The sequence below is a fragment of the Pipistrellus kuhlii genome, unplaced genomic scaffold (genome assembly GCF_014108245.1).
Source record: "Pipistrellus kuhlii isolate mPipKuh1 unplaced genomic scaffold, mPipKuh1.p scaffold_m20_p_7, whole genome shotgun sequence".
NCBI lineage: Eukaryota > Metazoa > Chordata > Mammalia > Chiroptera > Vespertilionidae > Pipistrellus > Pipistrellus kuhlii.
The window spans coordinates 67,700,364-67,714,060 of record NW_023425573.1 but is presented as its reverse complement, the minus strand read 5'-3'; the positions used below and the strand labels follow the sequence as shown (position 1 = coordinate 67,714,060).

General features: G+C 48.2%; 1 protein-coding gene across 1 annotated transcript in view; it reads right to left on the bottom strand.

The window, feature by feature from the left end:
- The window catches only part of TMEM163 (transmembrane protein 163), a 195,525-nt gene extending 185,871 nt beyond the window's left edge, over positions 1-9,654 (bottom strand). Inside the window, exons 1-2 of the mRNA XM_036422134.2 lie at positions 9,032-9,654; positions 3,597-3,716 (exon numbers count right to left, since the gene is read on the bottom strand). Coding sequence (XP_036278027.1) covers positions 3,597-3,716; positions 9,032-9,227 — 316 coding nt within the window. The 5' untranslated portion in view covers positions 9,228-9,654. The remainder of the gene's footprint in view (positions 1-3,596; positions 3,717-9,031) is intronic.
- Positions 9,655-13,697: the final 4,043 nt, after the last annotated feature.

Sequence of the window (13,697 nt, the reverse complement as noted above, 5' to 3'; positions counted from 1 at the left end):
ATTATTTTCCTTCCACCTACAAAAGGGGTTTTGAAAATATATCTCAGTTAACTCATTGAACCATCTTGGGTACTGCATGCTTTTCGAGCCCCCAAGGAGATGGTAAACCACCCAGCAGTGGCGAGAAGTCATGGTGACAAACATGGTCTCTTTCCCATGATTACCTGCCCTGCCAAATGGGCACACGCTCCAAAGACTCCTCTGCCATCTCAAGCGTGGGCACGTCGGGATTCTGTAGCAATTCTCTTTGAAAATATGGACTGAGTTAGCCTGACCATTTCATTTCATCCTGTTTCTCCATCTACCACCTCCTTGAAGAATAAGACTTGGGCTCCTTCTGACACTTTTTGAAGCATACGCTTGCTATTTCTGAAACATAAAATTTCCGTACAGATTGTAATTTTAACATAACTTCAAAAGTCTACTTACAATGCTTAATCCTATGGATTTTCTTTCTATTTGAAACTATGGAAAGGATTGCACAAAAGTGTGTCAACATGTAAAAGAAGCTTTAGAAAGAATTTTAAATATTTGATATTATACATACATTTAGGAAACTAAAGGATAAAACCTGAAACCCTAACAACACAATCAGAGACCACCCTAAGGGTTTTAAATATGAAACACACACACACAAAACATAGCTACAACTATAGATAAAATAAGGAAGCTGCCTTACTCTACGCTGCCTGGTGAAGCTGCCAAGGTGACTGTGCTCACAATGTCTGGCCTCCCTTTGCTCTCCTCCTATTATTACTATTAATATCTAACTAATCACGATAACAAATGTACTATAGAAAACAACTAAGATCCTGACATTATATGCCAACGCCAACATGTTAGAGGCAAGAAGTTAGAGTATTTGACTTAAATAGGATGGACAAAAAAAGGGGGCACATACTAAACCTAATAAGCTCAGGGAAGGCCTGCATGCAGGGCTTACAAACTCAGAGACCAAAAGTAACCACACAGGATGGTCCAAACATAAAAATTCCTAAATAAAAGCTAGTCAATGCAGTAATAATCCCTAGGCCTGTAGCTTCCTCACCTTAAGTGAGCCTATTGTCTTTTTTGCATGTAAGATAACATATCTTTGAAATGTCAGAGTAATCCCTTTTTTTCCAGACCCCCCCCCCTCTCCCCCCAGGGGTAGCCACAACACCAGAGCAGAGAGGATAGAACCCCTCATTGTTATATTTTTGCCCGTATACCACCTCTATGTTATGTTAACTACTCTGTACCCACCAATGTGTGTGTCTCTTGGGTTACTCTTTATTCATCTCAGATACTTTGCAACCCCCCCCCCACCTCCCTAATCTACCACCAATGAATTTCATTTACCTCCCCCCACCACCATTACCTGCCTCCTTTGATTCTAATATCCTATATAATAAAAGCCTAATATGCTAAGTGTCTGGTTGTGTGGTTGGCCGTTCATCCAATCAAAGCATAATATGCTAATGGCATGCTAATGTGGCTCAACCGATCACTATGACATGCACTGACCACCAAGGGGCAGATACTCCAGTCCAACTGGTAGGTTAGCTTGCTACTGGGGTCCGGCAGGTCAGGACTGAATGAGTCCTGCAGGACATGCCCTGGAGCCTTCCTGCAGTCCTTCCCTGGCTGGCCAACTTCCTGCATCCCTCCCCAGTCCCAGTTGTGCACCAGTGGGGTCCCTCGGCCTGGCCTGTGCCCTCTCACAATCCAGGACCCCTCAGGAGATGTCAGAGAGCTCGTTTTGGCCCCATCCTGCAGGCCAGCCAAAGGACCCCACTGATGCATGAATATGTGCACCATGTCTCTAGTTAAAAATAAGCTCTAAAATTGCCATTCTTCAAGGCATTTTCTCAATCCCTTGAGATTTTGCTTCCTAGCAATTGTTTTCAGACTGGCTAAAATAACTCTTATAAGACTTTTTCTTAGGTTGGACATTCTTGTCAACAATACTTGCTACAATAAAGAGGTAAAATCATTTTTAAAAGAAAAAATAAAAACCTTTTACAAAACAACATTCTAATTCCATATGTATTATGCAATAATCTTTTCCTAATTAAAGGAAATAGAAAAAAATTTTCGAGATAACCCATAACATGTGAAACCAACATTTCCTCATAATTTTTCCCTATTATGAGATTAAGTACATCAAATGTAGTACTATTTTCCCAAAGGAAGGACTTATGCAGCATTTCTTCACATTCAGGTCCCCATTCAAACACCCACAGGATAAATGGTAACAGCTCTATTAGGCACAGGGACACAGCTGAGTGACTGTTATTCTGTTTGCAAACCACCTCCCTTCATTCCGCCCCTCTTCCTTACATATGTAAATGACAGTGTCTGATGGAGCCTGCCAACAGCCACCACAACCAAATTATCCTCTGGGGACCTCAGTCGGGCTTGTTATTCTTGTTTCAGCAGAAGAAAAGGAGGAGAGGAAGAAGCAGCTATTTTCAGGAATTATAATTCCTCTTGATTAGATTTCTGGCTCACAGCTAAATGTTTATGCCCTGAAATGCATATACCCACTGCTTCTAAATGTTTGGCTTTTACTGAGAGCCAGAATATGGCATCTACAATGTTTCCGATATAAATTGCTTCAAGTAATATATGTCTAGTTTTGCCGGGAGCATATGGTCAAATTCTAATATGCCCTCTAGGGAGCCAACACCAACTTCCAGCAGCAGGTCTGTGTAAAATAGGATTTTAAACAACACAGAACCCTATCTTCCAGGGGACGCAGTCCTTTTCTCTCCTACTCTGAGGGTTGTCACATGATTCACTTTGTATACTTATCACTCAGAATATAGATCTTTCTATTAAGGCAATGAACTAATCACAAAATACATTCCTTCTCCCTACCCTCAGCATTAAAAATGCACTGGTTTCTACCAGGGGTGAGCTGAAGCTGAATGTCATAGCTAAGACTTGTGAACCGTGGCCCGATCAATAAGATTAAGTAGCTCGAACACATTTCCATAGGCTGCAATCATCAGCTGAGAAGTATGTCAGAGGCTTCCTAACCTGCCAGACAGGACGATCCAGATGTGGGAAATGTGCAATTGTCTCCATTTTTCTTGATTGTAATCAATGTTTTTTTGTTTGTTTGTTTGTTTTTGTGGCCACTGAAAACTTGAAAGATGACCCTCTCGTTTTTTCTTTCATAAAAATATGTGATTAATTTTACCCCAAACCTTACGCAGATATAACTGGGGAGAAAGGGAAGGATGTATTACAATTTGCACTCATCGGATTGCATTAGGCTCAAAATATGAATCTCACGGAACACACTTGTCACGTCAGCCCACGCTGCAGGCAGCTACCGGGAGAATAGCTCCCTGTCCGGCTGGCAGCTGGAATCAATTTCCACAAACCTACAAGGAAGAGAGCAAGCCTCCATTTCTTCCTCTTACCACTCTTCCCTCTTCAGAGGAGAGAGGCCATTTTACTAATTTATAAGCACCCTGACTATCCAACCACCCCCAAAAATACTCATCAATAACAGTCAACTAAGCAAAAGCGCACCCCACAGGAGTCAGAGAATGAAACAGGCAGCCCTGGGCACATCACTGATGGGCAAGGCTCCCGCTACTCACTGAAGGCAGCCACGGCCAGGGCCAGAGTCACGACGATGGAGAACCAGGAGACCCACAAGGCCTTCTTCCTGTAGTCCTGGGCTTCGTGAGGTTTCAGTCGGGTGCTACTTTCTAGCAAGCCTGACAGAAAGAAGGTGAAATGGAAGTTAGATGTTTCCTTATTAAGAAACCCACAGCCAAAGCTACACTTTCTTCTACACTGTCTTGTCTTGGTTGAAAAAAAAAAAAAAAAATTCTCAGTCAAGCATTCAACAGTAAAGGAGCTTATGACACCCTCTCTGACTAGACAGCTGATCACATAGCTCTCATGGCAAAGGGCAGTCTCCTCACCAAGCTCCAAACTGACGGCCCTGAGGCCACGACGTGGTTCTACAAATAGGAGAGTTCACCTGGAAGCCGGGCTTTCGGGCACCTCTTGAGAAGGCCAGAGGCTCTGGCAGTGCCTGGCCTGTGTTCCTGCAGAGGAACAGCAGCTGTCTTCTTTACCAAGGCCCTGCAGACCCCACCACGCTCTGACCTGCTGATGAACCAGCCATCAGCACCACCACCACCACCACCCTTGGGTTAACTAGCATGGCTCACACAGGTGCTGCTCCCTCTAATGGCTCCCTTTCAGTAGAAAAGCACCAATAGCCCACATTTAGTTAGCCGTTCAGGCTCCCCAGCTGTGGGCACTGATTTGCATTGATCCGCCTGCACCGTCCCACTGGCTCGCTGGGTTTTGCCGAAGCAGTAAGTCATGGGATACAGGTGCTCACATTGCTCCCTCAGTGACGGTTCACATTTCTCTTTCACCGCCACCACCAAGAGCCACCAGACCTAAATCATATGCCATTTATCTTCTCTCCTTCCTGCTTTATAGTATCTATCCCTTTGTACCAACCATATGTCGAAAAATTCTTAGAATATTAAAGTGGAGTAAATCTGTTATAACTGGAGGTAGCTTTCCAGACGGGCCATGTGTGAGAAAGGTTTGATTTCTGTCTCCTAGACTTTCAACATTGAGAGTCCTTGACAACAGCAAGTCATGGCTCCCAGGCGATGCCCGAGCATCAACTAACCGCCTTGGGTGGGAGACCGAAACACCTTCAGTGTGATCCCAATTTATATTTTTCTTCTCCTTTGAAAACAGATCATACATGGCCCATCTTGGTAACAAAGAAAACCAAATTCTCAGTCAAGCATTCTACATAAAAGCAGCTATGACACCATCTCTGGCTAGAAAGCTGTTCCCATAGCCCTCACAGGCAGGGCAGCCTCAGCACCAAGCTCCAAAAGATTAAGAAATTGATCGTCAAAGCTCAGACACTGTTTGTAAAATAATGCACAGTGTGCGATATGTCACACCTTTGCATCCTGTAAAAGGCACCATCTTATTAGACCGAATGGGTACCACACTAAGCCTCTAGTTGTCAAAAAAAACAAACACAAAACAAAAAACCTGTCTCCTGTTAAAAATTATAGCGAGGACCCTGTTAAAATGTCTCAGTTCCATTTCCTTCCCAGATGCAAGCACCCTGAACATGTCCTGAACAAAACAAGAGGAAATATCGAAAGGCTGCTCGGTGAGCCCCATTTATAACTCAGAGATTCTGAAGTAATTGAAGCCTGTAGGCTTACATCGGATCAAAAGATAAATAAGATTGCTAACAGTAGATTTAAACACAACCTCCATCACCTCACAGTCTCTCCCCAAACCTTCCTTCACAAATGAACGCACTTGGATGGAAAACAGAAAAATCTCTCTTAGGAAATTCTACCCTCGGAACAAGGGGTTTCGAAGTAAAATCCCTTTGTCTACTTCCCTCTGCCCCTTTGTCTGCATCTTCTTGGGCTGCCGAAAACACCCCATTCTCATCGTCAGCTGCAATCACCCTGTGTCCCGTTAGAGCCACAACCTAAAAAGAGCACTCCCAGTAATTTATTTCCCTTTCCCCAAATGATATCAAAATCTTCCTTTCATCTTGGCAAATTGATTTTCAGAAGGGGAGCTGTAATATTTAAGTAATGACTCAAATAAGCAGTTAATTTGCTGGGTATTTTGACAGCAACCATCTCAAGGAGGTTATCTACTGGGGGTAAAAAGCAAGGTTCCTTTTAGAAGTAGATTAATGTTCTAAGAGAAACGTAATGATCGGTGTTTTCTATCCTGCCATGTGGCATTTTTTCTCCCAAAGTCAGCAGTTCCCAACAATATGATTGACCATGGAGACCAATCTACATGCCTCACGCATCAGGGGGCCAGCATGGCCATGACGGGGTTTGGGATCACCGTCCACATAGGCTAGCTTGCCCTGCTGAGTAGGACAGTGGTTCTTCCCTTGATCTGATCCTGTGTGTACCTCTCCCATGAGATTTTTTTAAATTAAAAACTGCAATAAATGCACTGGGAAGACTGTCCCTGTAGGGAGGAACTTTCCCACTTCTATCCAACCTTGGTTATTTCCTGCTAGTTTTCTCTCTAAAAATATAGCCAGTACCAAGAATGGAAAACATTCTACTCCTCAAAGGGAAATGGGGTATGATTACCTACAAAGACCCAGCTCAAGAATGGCCTGCACACGGGTGCCTCTGTTTCTGCTCCCATGTGGGCTGCATGCACACTTGAAAGCCACAGAGATGTGATGAGAATTTGTTTTCAGAGGTCTGTGCTCCCAAAGTAGAAAAAGGCAGCACGGCCTAGGCCTCGGGTAGCTGGTCTCCGCAGTCCAATTTCTAATCTCACTCCAATTTCACATATTTGCAATCTGGGCCAGGCAATAGTAAGCATAAGGTTGTATTAATGAAGGTCTGTATTATTATTTAAGGGGGGGAGGGGAATACAGATATATGCGGGGAGGTTAAAGCTATCAGTACTTCCATGCTAGTATGAATTAATTCCAGTTGCTTTCTCCTAAAGAGTTAGTCATGCTTGGGTTCGCTAAAGGGGAAGGGAATTCTTTAGCTGGGAAGGTAGTGGGAAATGTTGAAGCAAGGCTGGGCCCTAAGGCTGGGAGCAGAACCATGGGAAAACACTTGTGGAGAGAAGAGTGGGATATTAAGAGGGAGAGAGTGAAAACACTAAGCCAAATGCGGCCTGTATTTTGTGTATTTGGTCCCCACAGGTCTCAGACCAGAGCTCTTGCTCCTTGAACTACAAGATTCGGTCAAATGGCACTGCAGTTACTGACACTGGGAGCTAGCTAGGTTTTCAGAACCAGCCCACGTCACTAGGGGAAAATGCCTCCAAATTCCCAAAGCACTAGCTTAGAAAGCAAGCCTCTGATCTGAGTTAGAAGCAGCCCGCCACAGGGCCCCGATAGTTCAGACGAAAGCTAGGACAAGAGAGAAAGCCAAGCGTGGGTACACATCCAGGGTACCCAGCCTGCACATGCCTTACGTGGGCCTGGAAGCATGCAAGCCAGGCATGATGGAGAGATGCACGGCAGGTGATTGCTAAGGCTCCTTTCTCCCCAAATCCTCTCACCATCAGGAAGAAGGCAGCAACAACCGCACCGTTCCCAAGGGATGCAAAAATCAATATTGGAAAGATGGGGCCCCATAAGGAAAAATAACACAAACACAAAATATTGTAAACCTGCTTGGGTAACCTTCTGATTTACTGAATCAAGATGACTCACTCATCGTTAACTCTTTGCCGTCAGGCGTAGGTTAAACAAAAGAATGCCACACTTCAGCGTTCGGTGCCACGAAGCACTAGGTCTTTGGGAGACAGGGTCCGTTCTAACAGAGAAGCTGTGTGTGGTGTGCAAAGCTTTCACAGAGTGACAGTTTGTGAACAGGCAATGCTTTCACGCTATACCATAATGAAAAGTGACATTCAGCAGGCCAGTTAAAAATAACCTTAAGAACAAATTCAGAGGGGCTTTTTACCCTGGAGCATGAACTACCAAACAATGCTAAGTATCAACTCATCCTAGCACTTCTTTCCCTTCCCATCATTTTGTGGGGCGGGGAGAAGGTCAGCCGGCTCTTGCAGATGACCTGCAATGCTACAAAAATAAACTCAGCTCAGAGCTGTCCTTCACTACCAAGTTTGTAAATACCACCAGGTTAGTTGCAGCGGGTGGAAAGGTAATTAACACCACCTATACCAAAACTGGCAGGTCCTGCTGGGTGCTGGGTGCCTGTGATGTCACCCATCACCAAATCTAAAATAACAGCCAGTCGTGTGAGAATCCCCACGAGAAACTGCAACAGGGGTGCCCAGCTCCCTGCAAGCAGAGCGGCCCGTTCTCACTGCGCTCCCGGCCTGGTCAGCCTGTGCTCAGGGACTGCCATTCCCATGTCATTCTGTTTCACCGGCTTATGGTTTAACATTTCTAACAGGGAAGAGATCGTGCATCTGCACACTAAACTGGAATTTAAAAAATGTGCAGGAGATACTAAGAATAGGACAGAAACCTGCTAAGACTGAAATATAAAAATCCGCCACCGCCAACAAAAATCAGGCGTCCAAGAAAGCGGGTGGAAGTGGCGGGGAGCCGGCTCCCCGTGAAGGGCCTGGCGGCTGGAATCGCGCTTCGGCCGCTACCGGCCGGTTTTCCCAGAACCACTGCATCTTTTTGAGGGGGTCCATTTGGACTTGGATTCGGTAGCAAGCAGAAAAAATACAGTCGTAGCCAAGAACAGGGCTTCTTCCAGCGGAAAGGAAACGAGGGAGGGAGAGAGGGATGGAGGAGGAGAAGGAAGCGGGAATGCACCGGGGAGAGTCTCTCGTTTCATGCGGGCAACTCAAAGGGGCTTCGGCTGTCCCAGTCTGCGGGAAGATGGGGTTTGGTCCCCCAGGAAAGGGGCCTTGGGGAGGCCGGGGCCAGTGCCTTGGGAGAGATTCGGAAGGAGGTGGGGCCATGCGCTCTGGGGAACCACCAGGTTTCGGTGCATTACCCAGGTGAGGCAGCCCAAGCCCGGTGCCACAGTCCTCTGTCCTCACCACCGGACACCCCACGGTAACGGGGTCCCTGTAAATGAAGATCGGGTGATTGGCCCGGCCGCTGCGAAGGGACTCTCCAGGACAAGCCCGCAGAGGAAAGTTTCCCGGAGCCGGTGGGGTCCGGGGCTGGGACGGAGGACGCCCGGAGTGCGGGTGCCTCCAGCTGGGAGGGCGCCGCAGTCCCCGGGGAGGCTCAGCTCCGAAAGCAAACACCGCCTCCCGCAAACTTTCCCCGGGGGCGCCGGCGGGGCGGGGGCTGCGGCTGGCGGAGAGGAGGGCGCGGGCTCTCCCGGGTTCCCCTGGAGGCAGCCGGTCCTCGGGCTCTGAGGCGGCACCGCCCGCGGGAGGTGGGGCCGCCGTTCTCCGATCCCCGCTGCTTCCCGGGGAGGTCCCTGCTCCGCGCCCAGCCCAACCCGGGAGCCGGAGCGGGAGCGGGGAGTTGCGGGTTCCTCGCCGCGCCGGCCGGGCTGGGGACAGGGACAGGGGCCGGCGGCGCGCTCACCTCGGTCCTCCAGCCCGTCGCTGAGCTGGCCGCTCTGGCTGATCCGCAGCTGCTGCCCCTCCTCGGGCTGCGGCGGCTCGCGCGCCGGGGGGCTCCGCGGGCCGGGGGCGGCGGCCAAGGGCGCGTGGCCCCGGGTGCGCGGCGGGGCGACGGGACCCGGGGGGCTGCGGCGCTCGCCGCCCGCTGCCGTCTCCATGGCGCGGGGCTGCGAGTCCCAGCGGCGGCGATGACAGCAGCGGAGGTTCTAGTTCGAAGTGCGGGGCTTGGAGGCTGTGAGCCGGCGGGGGGGGGGGGGGAACGGACGGACGGACGGACAGCGCCGGGAGGGAGGGAGGGAGGCGGGAGGCGGCGTGGTGGTGGAGGTGCGCCGGCGGCAGGGCGGGTGCGGGAGCCGCGCGCGTGGCCGGGCCGCGGAGTGGAGCCGCGCTCCGCCCCCGGGGGCAGGTGCAGAGCCGGGACCCGCCCCGCGGCCCCGGGCCGGACCCGCGCGCCGAGACCGTGCGGACGGAGGAATTCGGCGGGCCAGTCGCCCCAGGAAATTCTGGGCGCACCGGCCGGGCGGGCCTAGTGAGGGGGTGACGGGCGCCCTGGCCCTCGAGCCGCGTGCCCAGAGGGGAACCCCGGCGCGGTTTCCCCTGCCGTCCGGGGAGCCAGCCGCGCCCTAACGTGGCATCTCTCCCCTCTGAGCCGCTCCGGCTTCAGGGCAGCGCTGAGCCTCCTCCTGGGCGGCCCTCCTCCCGCCCATCCCGGAAAACCCGCTGCACCTGCTCCCGAGCCCTCGGCCCGGCTTCCCTAGAGGCTCCGATTGCCCTCCCGGCTCCTCCCTTCAGCACCAACGTAAGGGGGCCGGGTAGCCTTGGATCGCTGGGCGCTCTGGAAAATGTTTGGGTCCCCAGGATCCCCACGGAGACTATCCTTGGCCTTTGTCCCAGGCATTCCCCTTTATCCGCCTTCCTCCCCCCCCCCCCCCCCCCCCACGCTGGCTGTTTTCCCTCTGAGTGTTCAAGTCTCGCCGGCCCTTCAGGACTGACCGCGCGGAGCTCAGACCCGCGCGCCCTGCGGCTGGTCCCCGCAGCGAAGGATGACCACGACCCGGTCTACACCAGGCGGGGTCCCACGCCCGCTATCAGCCCCAGAGGTTCAGAGGCGGACAGGCCATTTGTCAGATTTATCTGGAATTCAATAGGATCAACATCCAAATTAGATTTCATTTTTAAACAGAAATTTAAATTTTAGATTTCGCCTTTAAATTAAATGCGCTATAAAATGCCAATTCCTTATTTAATGCCTGCCTACTTTGGGGGGTAGGCACTATGGGATTCTTTTGCCTGCGGTGGAAATCGCAGTAGGATTTAACTGCCTTTGCGGTGCGGTGGGGACTTCACTAGAAAAGGGAAAAGGATTTCATTTCATGTTAGATTCCTGGGTAGGAATTAGAAGATTTGAGTTGACCTTCGCCAATTCACTTTACCTATTTGATCACTAATTTCATCGCTACAAACTGAAAGAGTTGGACTGAGTCATTTCATAGGCCCCTTCTTCTAGGAAAAGAAGGTGGGCGGGAGGAGAGTAAGAAAGAAGGAAAAATGTTTTTAATGCTATGATTACTTGAATTTAAAAAGTGAAAAATTCTACCTACCTCCCAATCTTTGTTCTGTCCTTGAAGGTAGACAAACCTTCAGGTGTTTGTACACACACACCCCACCTCCTTGCTCTATCCCACACAGACTTCTTTCCCTCTTTCAAGGCTCTCAAACATTTGAATCACCTGGGGAGTTTAAGAACCAAAATGCCCAGGGCTCTCCTGCGGCTGGAGATCCCACAGCATCGGTGATGGAATTGGTCTGATCTGGGACCTGGGCTTCAGTATTTTATAAGCTCACTCCCCTTTCTAAAATCATCTGGGAAGCCTTTGTTTGTTTGTTTGTTTGTTTGTTTAAATACTGACTCCTCGGTGCTTTGAGATTCTGATTAAAAAGATCTGAAATCTGGATGAAAATCTTCATTGAAATCTCACACACACACACACACACACACACACACACACACACACACCAAGGTCTGTCTGTGTTCTCTCAAAGGCACAAGTACCTTCGTTCTTTCCAGATGTGAGTGTGCAAATGAACACCCAGGGTTCTCGTTAAAATGCAGATTCTAACTCAGCAGATCTAGGTTGGAGACTGAGAGTTCTAACAAACCTCCAGGGCTGCTGACACTGTGTTCTGAAGGCCACACTTTGAGAAGTAAGAATCTAGGAGTTATTTATTATTCCTGGGATAAAACTATTTTCTCAAGTTCCAGATGCCCCGGTTCAATTCTTGTCTCCTCCAGAAAGATTTCTCTGACGCCAGCTCTCCCTGGGAGCTCCTTTTTGTGAATGGTAAATGTTTAATTATTCACGGCCTGTTTCAGGTGTCAGGCAGCGATTGCTGCTCCTTGCCTAATCCCATCTGCACTCACCCACATCTACCTGGACGCCAAGGACACAATGTTCCCCCAAACAGTCTCCGCTGACTCACTGGGAGGTGATATTAGCTTACATTCTCGGAGGACACAATGCGTGCCACGCGTCTTGCTAAGTGTTTTGCGTACATTGTCTCCCTCACTCAGCTACTACTATCTTCGTTTTACAAAAGAAGAAACCAAGGCAAGTCTGTTAAGCTCATCTAGCACCGCAGCCCACACCGGTACTGCCCCCTAGAGGGCATTTTGAAAATTTGTAGTTGCTTTAATTGGTTACCACAATGATGGGAGGAAGGAGAGCGGGGCACTGGCATTCAGTTGAGAGTGGACAGGGATGAATTCCCCCTCCCCCGCACCCCCCCCCCCCCCATGCACAGGAATTCGCAGCATAATGATTGCTTGTGCCCCACATGGCTTTCATATGTCAGGCTGGACACTTGGATCATTTAAAATGTGCTTCTAATTACATTAGCACTTTAATTCTGTTTTACATATAAGCACAAAATATTTTTGCACCATTTAAATACACAATGTTGTGAAACAAATGCAAAAAAAAAAAAAAAAAAAAAAGAGTCCGCAGGCTTTGCTGGAAATGAATGATAAAAATTCACTAGAGTCTCGGGGTTTTCAAACTGGAAACATAGCAGAAGTCTTCTGAAAAAGAAAGGTTGGGATTCTCAGAGTAAAAACTACATTCTTGAGAATAACCGGTCCTGCATTCTTAGCCTTAAGTGTGGTTCAGAAAAGGTCTCACTGGAATCCAGGCAGTCTGAATGATGGGTGCCAGGTGGTCTTAGGAGATGGGCGTCAGGTATGTATCCAGGACTGAAAATTCAAAAGTTTAAAGTCCCAACTACTAGGCAAAACAAAAATAGAACCATTTCCTCATGCCTCAACCTACTTAATTTTAGTAATTTACAGCTAAACTATAGTGACTCCACTTTATTTCTTCACTCTACTCTTTATTTCGTCCTTTTTTACCAAGATTTGTCTCTCAGAAAACAACATAAATCAAACAAAATAATTTTAACGTGCATCGATGCCAAGGTGACAACGCCTTCTTTGGGTCCATCATGCCCCTCGAAGGGGGGATATAGGCTAGAGAAATGCTTTTCACATGTGCCACTTCGAGGTTAAAGCATTGAGAAGGACCCATAAAGACATTATTATGACACACTAGTTTCAGAGCGCAGTCTCAGTCTTGAGTATAGGTCAGTTCAGTAAACAGATGTCTCTCATTCAGGAGGTGAAGCTGCAGATGGCTCCCGCAGTTGGGTCTATGGTCTGTAGTGGTGTTTAATAAGAGGCATCTCTATGGAAACAAAAGAGAAACAACAGTTACCGTATTTTCTGGTGTATAAGACGACCCCCTAATTTTACAGTTAAAACATAGGTTTAGGCCTATATTCGCTGTATAAGACTACCCCCCACTTCAAAGAAAAGACTTACTTTGCCGTCAAGATCTGCAGGTGATTTTTGTGCAATTTTGGTCTTTTGCCCCCGATTTTCGATTGACTTTTTTCCGGTTCAAAAGTCGTCTTATACGCTGGAAACGATTGAAGCAGACTTGATCCCAGTCTCTGAGTTTTGAAGGCAGCCAGTAGACTTCTAGGTGTCTGGCTCAAAGTATCTTCAGATGAGTGAAGGCACAGGGACAGTCTGATAATTCTGGTCTGCAGTTTGAATGTCACTGCTGATTTTTCTGCAACCGGCAACAAGATGGTCCACACATGAGCTGTTGTGGCCACTTCTCTGAAGTTTCTGTCAGGTTGTCGCACTTTAGCTTGCAGGACTTTTGGGGAAGGACGGTTCTAATTCTCAATGATTTCAAGTCAAAGGATGGGAGAGAGACGAAAAGCATTTGTTTGCAGAATCAGAGCCAGATGCTGGAGGAAACTGGAAGAATTCAGGATCCTATGATGGGTGCCAGCTCACAGGTAGGAACAAAACCTCAAAAGACAATGAACAGTACTGGAATCTAATATCCACAAAGGGGTATTACTGACACACAATCTTCCTCTAAAATCTCTCTCATTTTTACCAAATATAGCCAATTGCCCACAAGATTCTGTACAGTGACATCCTGTACAGGTTTTTAGCCTAGGGGATGTAGGGGAGCAGAATTTGTCACCCCAAAAGGTTTATTTCAGGCTGGTTGACTTTAAGAAACACATCAAAGAAGCTCTATAAACCAAGTGAAAGT